Source organism: Rhineura floridana, chromosome 13, assembly GCF_030035675.1.
Source record: "Rhineura floridana isolate rRhiFlo1 chromosome 13, rRhiFlo1.hap2, whole genome shotgun sequence".
Classification (NCBI taxonomy): domain Eukaryota; kingdom Metazoa; phylum Chordata; class Lepidosauria; order Squamata; family Rhineuridae; genus Rhineura; species Rhineura floridana.
The window spans coordinates 40,223,363-40,242,377 of NC_084492.1; the positions used below are offsets into that span (position 1 = coordinate 40,223,363).

Sequence of the window (19,015 nt, forward strand, 5' to 3'; positions counted from 1 at the left end):
TATGCCAGTTTTTCTGTTGGGGGGCGGGGGAGGCAGGGGCAGAAGCGGGCTGCTGTTTGAGGAAAGTGATAATCCAGTTCTCCCTGGCCAAGCCCGACTCCTAGACAGAAAGGCAAATGTATTGGTCCCCCAAGGGTTCATGGGTTTCCCTGCAGCAGCAAACTGTTGCCAATGCCGTTGCGGTGTTTTTCAGTATTGAAGTTGTCATTCTAAGTTTTAAATGGCACTAATTTAGAATCTGTGTATGCAGCTCCATATTTTTTGGGGATGTGGCTGTTTTGTTGTTTGGAGAGTAGAGGACTGGATGTTTCTTGGTTTAGTACAAAGGAGCCTTTCTTGTTGAGTAAAGGATGTGTAAATATAGAGCAATAACTGCTCTCAGCTAACGGTTACATGAATGCACAGAGCACAGTTTGTGGGGATGTTCATCGGAAATCAAGCAAACTGCAGTGTGCTCGTGTACACCATTGCCTTAGAGAAAGTAGGAAGATGCCCTCAGAAACTGTAGTGAAACTGAATGGGGCCTTGTTCCTAGAAAGGTTTTCTAAATTTTAGCTTGGAGGGCAAGCAGACTTCTGGGAGGTCACCTTTTAGACCCATAATGCACCTAGGAAATGTCTTATGTTACTAATTCAGTTGGGGGTGTGAAATCATTACTCTGTAATGTGCCCTGTTTTGTGCACTCATGTTGATCTTGAATATTTGTGGAGATGTCATGAGTTAAGGGGTGGCGGCTTAAAAAAATAGGATGGTATTCAGTACTAGTCCTAGTCAGAGTAGACTGAGGGCTCCTTCTCGGAGGAAAGGTGGGATATAATTTTAGTAAATAAATAAATAGACCCACTAACATTAACAGACATAACTAACTTAGATTCATTAATTTCAGTGGGTTTACTCTGAGTAGGACTTAGTTGAATACAACCCATAGACATCTGAATCACTTAACTGCATTATGTGTTTTTTTCTGAGCAAAGCTGAAGTTTGAAAGATATTGTATCTTAATAGTGTACAGATTAAACTGCTTTTTTGTGTGTACAATTTCTGAAGAATGTAAATCTAAAATCCTTTAGGGTTGTTTTATGATGGGATGTTTCTATGTGTAATAACTATCTGTTTAAAAAGTTCAGTAACCTCCATGAAGCTTTCAAAAATTCCACCATTTAAGGAGAGATACATAATTAAAATACAACAAACACACTGGAATAAAGATAAAAGGATTTTAGTTTTAGAGTAAAGGATAGATTTTCTGTGAATTCTGATTTCTGTTTGATAACTCGGGGAAGAAGTATAACTAATGCATTGCCTAATTGGCTAGAATTAAGTTGATTTAACATAACCTGCAACAAGTGAAGAGTTGAGCTGTTTTTCTGGAAAGGGAGAAACTGTCTACGCGCCATTGGTTTTTAATGCCAATTAGTGTTCCAGTGTTCAAAACATCTTCTTGTTGTATGTTTGCAAATAATTTGCATTGCCTGTTGCACTCTGTTCATGTTTTCCTGCTTGCTCTGTGGTTCCAGCTGGAGGGTCACAATGAGCCTGTGACACTGCAGGTGTTTGTGGGGAATGACTCTGGTCGGGTGAAGCCTCATGGATTTTACCAGGCCTGCAGGGTTACAGGACGAAACACCACGCCCTGCAAAGAAGTAGACATAGAGGGCACCACTGTCATCGAGGTGGGCTTGGATCCAAACAACAACATGACCCTGGCGTAAGTCACTGTTTCTCAGTCTACCATTTGGGGATTTCTTGGGGATACTGTAGCAGCAAATTTCCTGCTTTGGATTACTGGACATCTGAGCTCCCTTCCAGCTCTTAACAATTCTATATGTTCTCAGATCAGGCACTTTGAAATGCAAGAAAATGGTGCAAATCTCAGGACTTCTTGGATATATTTAGATTGTTTTTAGAGCTCTGTGGGGCTCTTGTTGGCACGCTATGTTTGCGAGCAGGAGCTTTTGTGTCAGAATGCTGTATACCCTTCATCTCTGTGCATGTAGCAGCCTCTGATGTTGAAGTTAATGGGGCGGCCCCAGCTTGCATGCAACTGTGTGGATGCATAAGAATCCTTCATGTGCAAGTAAATCTCATCAGCTGCATTGGGGTATCTGCCAGCATGGATGATGCCAAAGGATAGACTGTCTCTTTCACCCCTCAAGGTTCTCTTCCTTGCTTAGGCTGGCTTGTTGTATACAAGGAAAACTTCTAAAGCCAGCTTTCCTGAACTCTTTAGGACTCTTTTTTTCACTAATAACTAAAGTAGTTATTTGTAAAAAAAAAAAAAAAGTAGCAAAAGTAGCACTGTGGAGGCTGTTATGGAAAATGCACTCCCTTTTCATTGTCTTGGGTGGTATGCTTCAGTTCTGACAGTTGTAAGACGTTGTACGTGGAGGGCAAAAACACACCTTCCCATTTAACAAGATTCTCTGAAAGCTGCCAGTGAGATGGCTGTGGACCTATCAGTAGTGGCAAGGCTAGATGCAGGCATCAGCTATGCTGTTGTCAAAAGGCTCTTTAAGTAGGCTGCTATTTGAGATGAGCAAAGTATTGTAAGATGAGGTGCTCTCACAGTGCTGGCTTTCTGGTGGTGACTCTTCTGATTCAATGGACAATGCAGCCTTTCAGCAAGCACAAAGCTCTTATAAACTGGCTGCCATGCACGTGCACTTGGAAGCTTTTGATGGCTTGTGACTTGGTGAACCTCTGCTTCCGTAATGGGATCTGGATTTTGACTCTCCCTAAAATGGATCAGTGTTTTAATTTAAGAGCTGCTATGGTCTAGCGATGGGATATAATCATAGACTAAGAGGAGACCATATATTTCCTCAGTTGTTGGCTCATGTGGGTGGCTTTGAGCTGGGCATCATCTCTTGAATTGTTTGAAGTAGGGAGGAAACTGAGACCCATTTCACATCAGCCTCTTTTCTGTGTGTGTGAAGGTCAATTTGTTAAGGAATTGCTGTTTCCTGCTTTGATCTTGGGTGGAGTGGGGATCTATGAATAAACTTGGACTTTAAACTATTTATTTTGACATCGCTGCTGTGGCAGGTGACTCAAGGCAGGTAACAGAAATTTCTTCCAGTTCTACCAACATGTCAGCCTGAAAGTGGACCTTTGAATTTTTCAGGTACCTGGTGAAAGCGAAGTACATCAACTTTGCCCTGTTCTCTTTAACAATTGAAATAAAAACTCTTCAGTCATCTTTCACCTCTCCAGGTGGGAGGTGGGCAGGGAAGGATGCAGAAAATATATTCTGGATGTTAGAGAGAATAATTTGAATTGAAAAACTTGTTCACATCATTGATGAGCTGGTCTCTTAGACATCTCTGTGTTCAGGAATTTCTCTGTTTGCTGTACGCAAGAGAGAGATGCAAATTAGTCTTGGAATAGTGCCTGGTTGCTCTAGTGATGAGCACTCAGCCAGCCATCATAATTGGGTTGTCTGGATTAATTGCTCTGCCTTGTTTGCCACCAAATTTGATCTCTTCCCTAATGTGAGCTACTGATACCTCAGTTGAATCTGAAGTGTTACTACCATCTTCTGCTTCTTCTAAAGACCGTCTTTTTTGTTGATGGCTTATATCTGGCATTTTTGTCTCTGGTATGTTTGAGTGCCTTAGCTAACCCTCTTTGAATATTTATGCAGGTAGGATTCATGTCTTTTATAACTAATGTTACTACACTAGGTATTTGAGGAGGAGGAATTAGGTGCTTACTGAAGTTCCCGAAAGAAGATCTTCTGGAAATCCAATATCTCAATAGAAATCCAATATTTCAAGCCAATATGTTCCAATAATACAGATTGCTTGTTTCTGACCATAGTTGAATATTCTCCCCTTATAGCTCTTGTTTTCATTGGTACCAATTGTATGTCACTGTGTGACTAGCTTGAACTTTATTCTCCCTTTCAAAATTACGTTTACTATTGTACCAAAGAAATCGGTGTACAGTTTTAAGAACCCACTTCTGTTCCTTGTTAGAGACACTTTGCATGGAAGCCCAGTAACTTTGCATAAACCAACCTCTTCTGGATTTACTGCATCCGTAGTTAAGCTTAATTTCCATTTTATCTACCGCAAATAACATGCAAAGCAAACGCTTGTAATCCTTGTAACCCACTTGTGAGGCAAGCTGCTATATTCATTTTTTATTAGTGGGAAAGAGAGGCTGAACACAGACTTCCCCAATTCAAGGCTGGCTCTTTTGACAGCGGCTGCTGTGGAGTATTGAGGTGAGATGGCCTTTTTTGTGGCTGCTTCCATGATCTTTGCAACTGTGGAGGCACATGCAGCCGTGGTTTGACAACTCTGGCTCAGGGTTAAATGTCAAGGTATCCGGATACCTTGGAAGCTTACTACTCTCCATATCTTGGCAAACATTAAGCAGCCTACTTGAAGACAAGTTGACTTGGTAACGTTAACTTTCTGTTGCTAGGGTGGACTGCGTTGGAATACTGAAGCTGAGGAATGCAGATGTTGAAGCTCGAATAGGCATTGCCGGTTCCAAGAAAAAAAGCACTCGGGCCAGGCTAGTGTTCCGTGTTAACATCCCTCGGAAGGATGGCTCCACTCTGACCCTGCAGACACCGTCCTTGCCAATTTTGTGCAGTAAGTGGCAAAGTCAAATCCTGATGCCTATCTCACTGTGGCTTTCAGTCCCTCATCTATTGATTTGTCCGGCATCTCAGTTTGTGCTTTAAAAACAAAATAGAACAAACAGCCCCAATAAAACAGAGGTACAGTGGAACGTAACACTGAGAGAATCTTCAGTAAACACTTGAATAAATTGCCTAGACCTCAAACAAACTTAGTTTTCATAAGTCTGTGTCTCACAGGGAGGCCTCATGCAGTTTTAAGTGGAATACACTCATAACGTCTGTGGTCTAATTGAATTTATATCACTGATCTATTTTCAGTGGCATAAATGACAAAACATGAATTTTAATACTGCAGTGGTACTTCAGCTTGGAATCAAATCTCATTCTGGTAATGGCAACAGGAATGCTTAACTACAGCTACCCTTCCCCCTCCCCAAAGAAAAAATATATATGCTGAAATATATACTTTTATGTCTCATGTGCAAGAGGTTATGTGTAACTGAGGTTGCATCACGCTGTTGTAAGGGATCCTGGGCATTTTGGGGGTTACATATTGGACTGCAGCTCTAAGCAACCACTTGGCTTGATTGTGTTCTCAGGCCAGCCCTGGTAGCAGTTTTCTGTGGCTAAGGGGCCCTTTCTCCGTGGCTGAAGTTGGAGAAGCTGTTTATTTTATAAATACATTTGTATACTGCTGTTTAGTTAAAAACATCAAAGCTATTTACAATACATTAAAAACAAAATTAAAAACAACCATAGAATAAAAACATTAAAAATATAATAACAAAGGTCAACTGTTGTGAAAAAAGCATCTTCTTAACTGACTGCATAAGCCTAGTGGAACAGAAAGGTTTTCATCAGGCTTTTAAAAATCAAAACAAAAGGTGCCTGCTGATTTTCCCCCATGTAGCATGCCATCATCTAATGGGTTATACCGCCATCTAGCGTCCGAAGGCAAGAATGCACAGGAATCAAGACCCGGGCTGCTCCTTCTGGCCCCACTTCAGTTCATTCTTGCCTTTGTCTGAGGCAGTTCTTACTTTCATGTTGTGAGTTTGTCCGCATGGGGAGGGGAATAGGTGGTGTGACAAGTGTGAGAGTATTTAGCACTGCGGAGCTGTTTTCTTTCTCTCCGGGTTTTCCTAAGCCCTAGCGGAACTTCCAGCCCTTTCTACCCTCCCTCCTTTCTCCCAGTTCCCTCCTCTGCGGGGCTTGCATCTGCAGCCTTGCAGAACCCCCTGGCTAGAGGGCAGAGAGACTTCCACCTTTGTGGGGCTTGTGGCTGCAGCCCTGCAGATCCCCCCCCCCTTGGAAAGCTGGCTGCTTTGCTAGCAGAGAGCCGACTGATTATCTTGTGGGGCTCAAGGCTGCGGCCCCGGAGGATCTTTAAATCTTCCCCACTACATGAGATTACCGGAGCTCGTGACTGTGGCTCTGGTTGGACACTGGGGTGGCAGGGCTTGCTATCACATCCTTGTCCGGAGCTCATGGCTGTGGCTCCAGCTGATCGTGGGGTGGTGGTGGCAGTACTCCCTCGCAGTCACAGTGTGGTTTTTAAGGCTGAGGGAGCCTTTGAGAGCTCGCGGTTCTGGGCGGTTGGCGCTTCCTGCCCCTTTCTTTAACGCCTGCCATTTTGGCAGCTTCTTACCTTCTTCAGCCACTCGCGCCCGCCATTTTGTTAAAGTTTCCTGCCTTTTTTCTTGGTTGTTTCTAATCAAATCCTATTAGTGTTAAGCGCTTCTGAGTGTACTGCACCCCTATGTGTGTGAGTCTGAGCCTCTAATTCACTACATCCCTCTATAGGGTCTAATCATAAAATTAAGTGTTGTGTCAACTCACCACACTACTGTGTGTCTAATTGTCAATTCACCACACCCCTCTGCTTTGTGTGTGTCTGAGTATCAATTCACCACACCCCTCTACTGTGTGTGTGTGTTTAAGTGTGAATTCACTGCAGGGCTGTGGAGTCAGTACGCCAAACCTTTGACTCCGACTCCTCTATTTTTCTACTGTCCGACTCCGACTCCACCCAAAATTGCTTCCAACTCCACAGCCCTGGAAAGGGCTGTAAATGTCTTTTTAAATTGGAAGCTCTCGTAGGAGCATTTTTATCGCTGCCTGAATATGTGCTGATCTTGGCATCACAGCATTTGTCTTCATCTGGGTCCTGTGTCATACACTGACACACAAAATGTTTTCCATCTTGAGTTATGGTGAAATGCTCAACTACAGCTGACTTCATGGGAAGCTTCTTTGACATTTTGAATTTATATTTTAAAAAATTTGTCAATCAAAATTTAATGTCAAGTCGGAGTCGGTACATTTCTACCGACTCTGAATCCACCCAAAATTGCTTCCGACTCCACAACTCCGACTCCACAGCCCTGATTCACCGCACCCCTCTATCTTGTGTGTGTTTCTAAATCTTAATTCACTGCACCCTTCTACTGTGTGCGTGTATACCATGGCAGATCAGATGCCAACTGTACAGTCTTTAGATCGACACTCTGATGCAGAGCAGATTGGCATATCCGCCACAACATCTCAAGAGCTGAGACCTAAGATACCAAAGCGCAAGCCTTCTAAGCAACATGCTAAGGTGGTTGCCAAATCTAAGCACTCCTGTACTCCGTTTTCAGCCAGACAGGCACAGTATGTATCCTTTCCAGGCACATTGGAAGCAGCCTCCACTACAGCCACCATGGTGTCGGAGGCATCTGTTATAGGTCAAGAAAGATTGACAGCCCTCTTTCACTCTCCAGTTGTATCATCGGAAGAGGAGTTTGATGGGTTTCCAGTTCAGCCTTCTACTGCCTATCTGCTTCCTGCATCTATACTGCTGGTTCACCAGTTGCTGGCTCTGCCTTCTACTATGATTCCCGAGGCTAGAGCTCAGTCACCTGTTCCTGCGGCTGTCACATCACCACTGCAACAAGCTCATTCAATGGCTATGCAGCCACCTCCTCTCCTGACCAGTCAAGTGCTTTTGCTTGGGCTGCAGTTGACTGCTGAATTTGTTAATCAGCTAAAAGATGCATTGCTGGGCTCCTTGTCACAAGCTCAACTACCAGTGCAGCCACAGGCCCAAGGCTTAGACTTTCAAGTCCTTTCTCATACCCAACCTTACGCCAGGTCCTCTACTTCTCATGGCCATTCAGGTGAAGGTCAACCCTTGTCACCGAATCCCTTTGATGTCAACAGTGGCAGGGCTATGGGCTATGTGACAGATCTAATGGACCCTTCTATTCCACTGGAAGCTGAAGGGGATGACTGGAGTAGAGAGGCAGAGGCAGAGGAGGATGCATCTCACTATCTCTTTGATTCACCTGACTTCTTACCTTTATTTTGCAGGACACTAGAAACCTTGGGTCTCCAATCTGCTCCGTTGGAACCTCTGCCTCCACCAATTAAGGGCGCCAAGGTTCTGAGAACTCCTAGGTCCGCGTACACTCCCTTCCTGTTCCAGACCCTCTTGATAAGCTGGCAGAGGAGGAATGGGCTCAGCCTCTGCACGCCAGATTGGTTCCAGCCCTGGCTAATAAACATTATTCTTTGGCCACTGACTTTATGAATCGTTTGAAGATTCTGCCAACAGACAAGCCAGTTTCAGGTTTGATGACCAAGTCTTTTATTCCCAAAGAAGGGGACTCCTAGTTTAAGGACTTGTCTGAATGAAGAATGGATTTTGCTCTTCATAAGAGCCATGATGCAATGGCCTATTCTATCAGGGCTGTTTGCACAGCGTCTATATTCACCAGAGCATCCATGATGTGGTTGGATGATCTCCTGGATGACCCCAATCCAGATCCTGCCAAGATCAGAAAGGCTGTTGTGAAGTTCCACAAGTCAGCGGCTTTTGTGGCTGATGCCACTCTGGATGTGACACAATTTGCGGCTTGTGCTATGTGGGTACGTGTGGTAGCACGGAGGACTCTTTGGCTTCGTCATTGGGATCCTGATACTATGGCCCAAACCAATCTCTCTATGGCACCCTATACGTGCACTATGTTATTTGGAGAAGAGGCTCTTAAATCCATCTTGGTGGATCCTAAGGACAAGCAGAAGCCAGTCCGAGCCACGAATAATAAAGGGCCAAAGGTCATATAGAAGGTTTGCCCCACACCGCTCCTTTCAGCCATTTTGAGGAACGCAAACTGGGGGAAGGGGCTGTGACTTTTGCACCCCCAAAGGCTCTTGGTCCAAGCAGCAATTCCACGGGCACAATTAATACCAGGGCAGGTCTGGGCCCTCTTCCTCCCCTACGGGAAGGGGAGGCCATCAACAGAGACATTACTGACGCCATCTCTGATGGAGGCAGATTACTTCATTTTGCGGAACATTGGCAGCGCATAACGATGGACTCCTGGGTAAGAGACCTCATTTTTTACGGCTACCAAATAGGATACTGCATAATTCTGCCAAGCAGATTTTTATCCTACCCTCCGGTCCTCTCCCCAGGGAGACAGTTGGTGATGGAGGAAACCATACAGCATCTTCAGGACATAGCGACCATAGAACCAGTACTGCTGAATGAACACTATGTAGGGGCCTACTCAGTTCTGTTTGCGGTCCCCAAGAAAGATCTTTCATGCAGAGCTGTTCTAGACCTGAAGTTTCTGAACAAGTTTGTGAGTTATCTTAGCCTCAAGATGGAGTCCCTAGCCTCGATCATAGAGGCAGTACAGGAGGAGGACTTCTTGGCGTCCATTGCCTTGAAGGAGGCGTATCTGCATGTTCCAATCTGCCCTGCCTACAGATGCTTCCTGAGGTTTGTGTTTGGCCACCACAATTTCCAATATTGGGCCCTGCCGTTTGGCTTCTCATCTGCTCCGAGAATGTTCACAAAGGTGATGGTCACCCTGATTGCCCATCTCCACCTCCAGGTTGTCCACATTTATCTATATCTGAACAACCTACTAGTCCGGGTAGAATCCAAGGATCAGGCTTCAATTCATGTTCGTCATATGCTTGCAGCCCTGAGGAACCACGGGTTCCTAGTCAATCTTGAGAAAAGTCATCTATCTCCTACTTAATGACTTCAGCACTTGGGAGCCTTTCTGGACACAGCTCAAGCCATGGTCCTTCTATCGCCAGAGTGTATCTCAGTGATCAGAGACAAGGCACAGCTCCTGATGCACCACTCAACAGCAGATGTGATGTTTCTGGCAAAAGCCCTGGACATACACGTATCAACCATCCATATCATCCCTTGGGCTCGGCACCACACTCATCCACTCCAGTGGGCCTTACTGCTGTTTCAGTGGGACATTGCCAACTCCACACACCAGGTGATTCATATTTTCTCCTCACTGCGGTCTTCCTTCCGATGGTTGTCGTCAACTCAGAATCTTCAGAAGGGGGCCCCTTTCCAAGAGCCGCACAGGACTGTTCTTACAGCAGACATCAGTCTGATCGGCTGGGGGCCCACTGCGACTCCCTTTTCACACAAGGCACTTGGTCCTTGGCAAAGAAGGGAAACAGCATAAACTGGTTGGAGCTGAGGGCAGTCCATCTGGCCCTTTGTCATTTTCAGACTATGTTTCCTTTGACTCATGTCCTCATCTATACAGACAACACATGCATAAAATCGCACTTGAACTGCAAGGGGCACCAGGTCTCGAACTCTTCAGGTGAAGACCACTTTGATATTCATTTGGGCCGAGAAACGCCTGCTGTCCTTGAGGGCAGAACATCTCAGCGGGGTTTTAAATGTCACTGCAGACTGGCTAAGCTGACAGCAAGTGATTCCGGGGGAATGGAGCTTACATCCAGCAGTGCTTCGTCTCCTCCAGCATCCCTTCAGAGCTTTGACTGTGGATCTGTTTGCCTTGAGCAACAACTTGCAGCTTCCCCGGTTCTTCTCAAGGTATCTAGAGACAAGGGTGGAGTTCATAGATGCTCTTTTGACTCCTTGGCCAGATGGCCTCCTATATGCATTTCCATCTGTTCCCCTGTTAGGCAGAACACTGAGGAAACTTTGATGCGAATGGGCTCAATTAGTTCTGATAGCCCCATACTGGCCACGCCGCCCATGGTTCTCAGATTTCCTCTCCCTATCAATAGCGGATCCTTGGAGGTTGCCATGAGGCCGGATCTTTTGCAGGGACCAGCCTGGCATCCGGATCCAGACTGGCTGAGTCTGATAGCTTGCCGTTTGAGCGGACACAGTTGTTCCACACTGGTCTATCACAGGGGGTCATTGATGTTGCAGAGTAGCAAAATGAGGTATTTGAATGTCTGAGTGAGCTTGGTGTATTTGAATCTTTGCTGAAGATTACACCTTCCCTGGAATTAGTCAGACAGAGATTTTAAGCTTTAAAATAAGAAATAACTACTTTATTCTGGAAGTACATACTTGATAGGAAAGAGTTCTACATCTAACTAACTAGCTAAATTGGAGATGCAAACACTGAGCCTAGTGTTTGCCCTCATGCTTGGAGGAGAGGGAGAGACAAAAAGAAGATGTCTGTTCTCCCTCTCAAGAGGAAGAAGAAGAAGAAGGAAGGAGACCGGAAGATGTGGTCAACATCCTAAGCATATCAGTCTAGCAGGAAGGGAGAGTCAGCAGGAGTGCAGTCCCAACCCACCAGTTCAAGTTGAATCACATATTCCAACAATTGATGCTATTCTGGTTTCGAGACTGCTGTCAACTAAATTGAATTTACCAAAGTACGTGGTCGGCATTTTCCACCTGGTGTATCTCCCATGGTCTACAACCTTCTAAAGCCACGGCCCAACAGGTATTATAGTTCCTTCACAAAGATTTAACAATGGGACTGAAGCCTAATAACCTACGGTGCCAAGGCTCCACTATCTCTGATCTAGGCTGTCAATTCGTAGAGTATTCACATGAGTTCTCACCCTCTGGTTAAACGCTTTTTGAAGGGAGCTGTATCACTTGCTCCAGCAGTATGTTATCGTTTCCATCCTAGAGTTTACATAAGGTGCTGCAAGCATTGCAGTGCCCTCCATTCGAGCCCCTCAGGACCATGCTCTTGTGGGTTCTTTCATACAAAGTCCTTTTTCTAGTGGATGTCACTTTGGCTAGATGGGTGTCAGAGTTGGGAGTTCTTTCATCAGCCCACAAGCTCTTCATTTTTCATAAGGACTCAGTAGTTTTACCTCCGGACCCATCTTTCTGGCCCAAAGTAAGCTTGGCATTCCACTGTAACCAGGACATTGTACTCCCATCCGTTTGTCCTAATCCTGTTCACTTGCTCCAAAAAGCTTGGCACTCACTGGGTGTTTGCAGAGCCCTCAAGGTCTACCTTTGCTGCACCCAAGACATATGGCTAATGGAATCCCTAGTTGTATCTTTTCACCCGAGAACTTGGGGGAAGAAGGCGACGAAGTGTACTTTATCCTGTTGGTTGCGGACCTGCATTGCTTTGGCCTATGAGTCACTCAAGCCTCCAGTGCCTTGCAATATCATGGTGCATTCTATCAGATCCGCAGCTACCAGAGCTGAGTTCGCAACAATGCACCTCTGGCAGATATTTGCAGGGCAGCACTATGGTCTACTCCAGACTCATTCATCAGGCACTATAAGATAAACTTCTATGCCTCTGCTGACGCTTCTTTCAGGAGGTGTGTTCTGCAACAGGTTGTTTCTTATGTTTAGGCAGAGGGTAGTCCCTCCTGCTAGGGTGGCTTTGGTACATCCCAAATGATGGCATGCCAGCTGGGGAAAATGGACCGTTGGTATCACCTGAAAGGTGGCTTTCCCAGGTATCATGCCATCACAGCCCAGCCTGATGGAGACTGCCTGGGTGTATTATACTGCATTTTTTCATGCACTTTTTTAGTTGTAAGGTTATAATTTCAATAAGTTTAAAATGTGTGAATGAGTCAAGACCTTTTTGTATATATTCTGGCTGTTGCTGCTCCTTTGTTTGGGCAGTTGCCCTTTTCTTTGCTGGTCTACCTGTTCTGTGTATGACTGCTGTTCAGATGTCTCACTCAGGCCTTGTCACAAATGAACTGGAATGGGGCCAAAAGGAGCAGCCTGGGTCTTGACTTCTATGTATTCTTGCCTTTAGACACTAGATGGCGCTATAACCCACATGATGGCATGTTACCTGGGAAAACCACCTTTCTGGTGAGACCAATGGTCTGATCTCTGTTGGCAGAGCATTCCAGAGAACTGGGCCAATGACACTGAAGCCTTGATTTCGTGTTCGTTACATATTGCCTAGAACCGGTAAGACTTTCTTCTGCCAGCTTGAGTACATTTCATTCAGACTTACTCAAGCAAAACTTGTGTCAAGGGGTCTGAGCTACGTGCAGCTTAACCATGTACCCTGACAATCACCAGGAAGCGCAAGTAGTTGCAATAGGAGTGTGGCACATCTGCAAAGAAAAATGGCTGTTTCTGGACTGAGGCAAGGGGCTTCCATAAAACTGTCATTTATCACCAGCTTGAAACAAGCTGCTTCTGTAGAGTGAATTATCCATTGCTGGCTTGAAGCAAGCAACTTCTGGTTTAGAACTGTGTACAGTTGTGCTTTAAGTACCAACTTTTTGCCTCTGGGCAAAATGTCTTACTCGTGTGTAATATCAATATAGAATTCATTTGAATTTGGAGAATTGCCAAAGTACAAACAGTTTTAAAGGCATGTCCAGCCAGCTGGTATGGATCTTGTTGTGAGACAAATTTTAAAGGTCTCATCACTACACAGAAAGATGGTGTATGTGATGGTTTTTCCATTCTCCCATTTATAAAACAGAGAATTGGCGCTATTTCACTTCGGTGTTGCCTAGTAGTGAAGGCTAAGACAAGCACGTTCTAATAGACCCTAGTCATATGCCAATTCCTAGAAGAGTTGTGCTCTGCTTCTCTGCATGTAGAACTAGTCTTCTGGCTAGCATGGCATATAGGAAAGCAGAAGTTTTACAAGTTGGGCAAAGCATATTCCATGTTCAAACAAAGTAAGCCCACTCTTCCTTTCACTGGAGAGAAGGAACAGTTGTTCTTCCTGTAAGTGGTATTCTTCATGGAGGTCTCCAAGCGAGTAGTGTAGGTCCCTCTACAGCTCAGAGACAGGAACGCTTCAGCCAATACTTTTGCTTCTCCCCTCTTGTTGAGGCTTAGTTCCTGTCTCAGCTCGGAGTACATCCTGTTGGTGATCTCCTTCTCCTCACTGAGTTCTTTTATTTCTACTTTTATCTGTTTTTTCTTTCCTCCCCTCATATCAGTTTGTCTTTTCCTTAAAAAAAACCACCTTCAGTTTTCTTTTTAAAAAAGAGAGAGAATCCCTTTAGCTTTCATTTCTTCCTCCTGCAAATTAGCATTGGAGAAAGCTAAGGTGCAGTTATCAAGGATAACATATTTTAAGAGGCTCGGGCAACACTCAGAGGTAGCCGCAGTCAGCGCCCAGCCGCTGTAGCTTCCTGCCATTTTACAGTGGATACCAAATTTGGGCACTGATGATCCTGCTGAGGGAACTTCATCAGGATTGCATTTCATCAAGTTTTCACAGCCCATAAGGAATTACCAGGGCTCCACTGTAATCCCAGTAGGTGAGACCATGGAGGTGGCCCAAGTATCTTCAGGGTTGAGAGAAGTGGCAGCACCTGCCATTTTGGAAAGGAGCGGAGTGGCAGTACCACCATTTTGGAGCACAGCAGCAGCGCCTGTTGATTTGTGTGTTACTGCCCTGATAACTACATGGCAGCCTCAGTCTCCAGATCTTCCATATCTACTGCCAAGTATGAATAGGGAGCAAGATCTGCTGTCCTCTGATGAGCAACTGGTAGTATTGGCACATGGTCAGTCAAGTCACACCCTGATTATAGAGCAGCAGTATACTCACAGATCAGTCAAATTGCAACAGGCTGCCCCCCCATCTCAGCCCTTTCTCTAGCACAGCAGGTCTTGCCGCCCAACCTTTTCTCACGTGAGGTGCTCCAACAGCTTAAAGATGCTAAGATTGGTGACCTTGCAGCGGAATTAGTGAAGGGACATCTAAACGAGCCCTGCCTCCTTCTTAGGGTGATATGGAAACAGGTCCCCCACAGTTAGAGAGGCTTTCAGGGTGCAGCATTAAACATTATTGTCATCCCTCAGTCCTTTCAGAACTGCTAGAGGGCAAAGCTCTGCAAGAGCGGCTGGACAGCAGCTGCATGCTGTGTATGACACTCAACCTGAGGTTTTATTTATTATTCATTTATTATTTGATTTATATCCAGCCCTTCCTCCCAGCAGGAGCCCATGTTGAAGGTCAGGATGCCATGGACGAAGGAGAATGGAGTGATGGTTCGGAATAGATGAGTTAATTTCAACCCAGGACATGAAGTGGTATATTAATTAATTATAATAGCTCCTCTCTTTTTCAATGTGTAGCTCAACCAGCAGGTGTACCAGAAATTCTAAAGAAAAGCCTGCACAGTTGTTCAGTGAAGGGAGAAGAGGAAGTCTTTTTGATTGGCAAGAACTTTCTGAAGGGAACAAAAGTGATCTTCCAAGAGAATATGTCTGGTGGGTACCATACATACTCAGGCTGAGGAAGGGGGAGACCAGTGTGGATGGATCTGGGCTAATGGCTGTGGGTAGCTGAGGGGGTATCTGGTTCCTCTGACTGCCTCAGTGGCAACAAATAAGCTTAGCTGAGTATGTGCAGTAACTCTCTTTTGCTTTCAAACAGATGAAAGTTCTTGGAAAGCAGAAGCAGAAATTGACATGGAATTGTTTCATCAGGTAATTACTTTTTAAGGATGCACAGCAATCCAGATGTAAAACCTCCCCTGTTCATGGTTGGTATTTATGCCTGAAAAGTTGCCAAAATAATCCTTCCTTTTATAATATGCTTGGAAGGAAGGATCTCAAAAAATGAACTTCAGATAGGAATTACAAACACTTTACTCCCAAGTTAAATAGGTAGATTTGTTGTGAAAGCTGTCTTTACATGGCTAATATTGTTTTGTCAGACAATCATATCACCAAAGACAGAATTAATCTGCATGGGCAGATAATTGGAGACAGATAATATCTGGCTAGGGTAGCTTTTTCTGAAAATTGCACAAAATTAGGTTTCATCCATGTTGCCGTGCTCTGTTTCTTCTTCTCTCCCCACCCCACCCCTCTCACTCTTCACCCTGAATTGCAAGATTGTGGTACGTTTTGCATCTTCTGCAATGCAGGGAGCCCCTTCTCTTTCATGTAGTGGTGGCCATTGCAGATTGTAAGCATAGAAATTACATGAGTGAGTGTTGCATGGGTTCTGTTTGCCTGGGCAATGATGATTTCAGTTTTTGTTCTCTCCCTCCTCTGTTGTGAGCTACAGAACAGTAAAGGTGCATGCTGTTCAGGAGCAACCAGTCCTTCACTTTGCAGTGACCTTCATTCTAGAAGTGGGCTGGTGAGAAATGTGCTTTTGGGCACCCACTGCCATAAGCCTTGCCATAGACAGTGGAAACTCCTTTGTAATTCTCTTAGGAGAATCCGTAGCAGTGTGAAGGGATCCCTGCAAACCCTTGACAAATGGACTCTGCCGTTCCAGTTACATCTTGCCTACCATCTTGCTGTTGCATATTGTTTTTAATGATTTTTTATTTATGAAATATACCATAGGAATTTTAAATAGTCTGAGAACAGAAAAAACAAGGTAACAAAAGCAGAAAATGTCCAATTCATTGCCCATAAGAAATTATCTGTCACATACTGTACCATCCATCATGATAATTGATCCGCTCATTCTAATAACATTTATTCCAACATTCTAGCAAATATTCATCCAAATACTTTTTTCTAGTCTTGTTAAAGATAGAAATTCTGCTCCTCCCCTCATTTTTTTCTCAGCCACTAATATGTGTGGTGTTTGCATGAATTCAAACATAGGAAGCCAGATCTCTTTTTGAGCTAGTTTTAAATATAATTGTTACATATTTTCCTTCAGGAAATCTTATTGTCAGCAAATAATTTTGAATCCAAAAAGGAGAATTACAGTATCTTCTCCCTGTTATAATGCTGTTTTATGGATTCAGAATTTTTTGATGATGGTAATGTACGTTCATGGAGGGAACCCTGTCTGTGGGTATTAGCCATGATGGCTGTGTGCTGCCTCCGGTATCGGAAGGTATGCCTTTTGAGTGCCAGATGCTGAGGAAGGGGCCATAGCTCAGTGGGAGAGCATCTGCCTTTCATGTGCAAGGTTCCAGGTCCAGTCCCTGGCGGTATCTCCAGGTAGGCTGGGAGGCATTCTGTGCCTGAGGCCCTGGAGAGCTGCTGCCAGTCCATGTGGGCAATACTGGGTGAGATGGACCAGTGGTCTGAATCAGTGGAAAGCAGCTTCCTGGGTTCCTAACTTTACTGGTGGGTTATTTATTTAGAAAATGTACAAATTGCTTGGTCAAAAATTCTCTAAGCGTTGTAGAAATAAAATAAGATATAAAACATGTGCAAACCAAGAAAAACAAATATACATAAACCAACATCATTAAAAACAAAGGTGGAATCAACAAAACTTTTAAAGCAAATAGAGGTAACAAAACCATGTGTCTCTTGTGCTCATGCGCTGCTTCCCATTGGGGCATCGGATTCACCGCGGTGAGAACGGAATGCTGGAGTAGTTGGGCCCCCTTTGGCCTGATCCAGCGGGAGTGTTATGTTCTTAGGAATCTAAGGAAAAAATAGGTGTCAGTGGAGAAATACCATGGGGACAATGATAAATGAAGCTTACCTCAGTTTTTAAGTACTACATCCCTAATTACATTTCTTTTCTCTGTCTGACTCCTTATCCTTACCCACATCCATTCATTTAATTTATTTGGGCAGTGAAACAACTGAATATTCCCACCTGCACTTTGAGTGTTAGACTGTTGAGTCATTGTTGTTAACAAAGCAGCTTGATAATCAGGCACTGCTAACTCACCTTCTTTAACATTTTTCTGAGTAGCTTTAAAAGAAATACAGGGTATTTTTGAATCTGAAGTAAAATTATTTATACTAGATTGTAAAGAATTATTTCTGAGAGTATTTATATTTAGGAAGAAGATTAATCTTAACTATTGAATTTTGACCCATGCACAATAATTTTCCATTTACAGTAATTGCTGTAAACCACCCAGAGAGCTTTGGCTATGGGGTGGTATATATATGTAATAAAATAAATAAATAAATGTGACCATTTTTCAAATCTCCCAGCATCATATTAATCAAACAGTCAGTTACTATTAATTCTTTCTATAAGATTTTGTGATTATAAAATTCCCAAATAGTGATATCATTACTTTTCCAATTAGCCTACATGTTATTTACTACATCAAAACAGAACTGTTTGTTCCCAGTATTTCTGGCTTTAATTTTATCACCACCTGATATCCTGGCTTATAAGTTTAGCTTCAGCTCATGTTGGCTGAGGAAAAAATTTCAGGTTTAATCACAAGTGATGCAGATCGACCGCCAGGTGTTATTCCCGCCTCCCCATCACTCCTTAAAAGCGTAGTTATCTGTAGAATTCACTACCACAAGATGCAATTATGGATGGCAACTTTAGACAGATCGATAAGGCTGTTGGGGGCTACTAGTTAGGATTGCTACATTACCTCCAGAGTCAGAAGCAATAGGCCTCGTGATCTTGGGGAACATGAGAGTGCTTTTGTTCCCATGTCCTGCCTATAGGTTTCCCATAGGCTTTTGTTTGGCCACTGTGCTCACAGAATGCTGGACTAGATGAGCCCCCTTTGGTCTGATCCTGCAGGACTCTTATGTTCTCACCTGGACTGCCCTCAGACCTTTTCTCCCCTCCCCATTCAACTCAAGACCACCTCCCTGTAGCTTTATATTGCTGCTACTGCTTGACCTGACCCTCTGACCAGCATATCGGTGGATGATCTGGTGAAGGAGCAGTGTAAACTGTTGCAAAACAAGAGGAGGAAGCAGTGAGTTGCTGTTAGTGTGCATGTTTTCTGAAACTGGTAGCAGAAATGGGAAGGACATGCTAAGTAAGGAGTCTTCCGCTGTGCAGCTTCAACATTCATAGGTATGCTCAAGAAATTCAGCTTTATGCTGGAGCAAGCATTACATTCCAATAGCTGGGTATATTTCTCAGCAGACCCTCAGTACCTAAAATGTGATTTTTATCTCTTACAAATAGATCGTGTAGTATTAGTTGGTGAAGAATCAAATAGGTAAGGTCTTTGCATTAATTATTATTTTTTAATTCAGAATCATCTAATTGTGAAGGTGCCACCATATCACGACCAGCAAATAACATCACCTATATCTGTGGGGATTTATGTGGTGACCAATGCCGGAAGATCACATGACATACAGCCATTTACGTACACTCCTGATGCATGTATGTAAAAAAAAAAAAACCGTGAAACTGTAGAGATGGCCTTAGCCAATATTTCTGCATAGTTTTTCTTGTGTTTAATTTGTGAGCCTTTGGAAGAGGATGAGGACGGCACAGCTGGGTGGCA

The 19,015-nt window shown here is 44.0% G+C and overlaps 2 protein-coding genes across 13 annotated transcripts in view; both read left to right on the forward strand.

The window, feature by feature from the left end:
* Nucleotides 1–19,015, forward strand: part of NFAT5 (nuclear factor of activated T cells 5) — an 85,254-nt gene that overhangs the window by 52,018 nt on the left and 14,221 nt on the right. For all 12 annotated transcript variants that reach the window (XM_061594342.1, XM_061594341.1, XM_061594347.1 and 9 more), the window contains 5 exons: nt 1,518–1,708; nt 4,432–4,604; nt 14,937–15,071; nt 15,238–15,290; nt 18,759–18,891. In XM_061594342.1, coding sequence (XP_061450326.1) covers nt 1,518–1,708; nt 4,432–4,604; nt 14,937–15,071; nt 15,238–15,290; nt 18,759–18,891 — 685 coding nt within the window. The remainder of the gene's footprint in view (nt 1–1,517; nt 1,709–4,431; nt 4,605–14,936; nt 15,072–15,237; nt 15,291–18,758; nt 18,892–19,015) is intronic.
* LOC133369125 (uncharacterized) lies at nt 7,952–12,902 on the forward strand. The gene is made up of 2 exons (XM_061594043.1): nt 7,952–10,460; nt 12,634–12,902. Exons 1-2 carry the CDS (start codon nt 9,627–9,629, stop codon nt 12,694–12,696), a joined length of 897 nt encoding a protein of 298 aa, XP_061450027.1. The 5' UTR covers nt 7,952–9,626; the 3' UTR covers nt 12,697–12,902.

Excerpts from the sequence above, each read along its gene's own strand:
- LOC133369125 (XM_061594043.1), top strand. The coding sequence starts at position 9,627 with ATGACTTCAGCACTTGGGAGCCTTTCTGGACACAGCTCAAGCCATGGT. Across the intron at positions 10,461-12,633 it reads CTTCCCCGGTTCTTCTCAAG|ACACTAGATGGCGCTATAAC; the intron begins GTATCTAGAGAC and ends TCTTGCCTTTAG.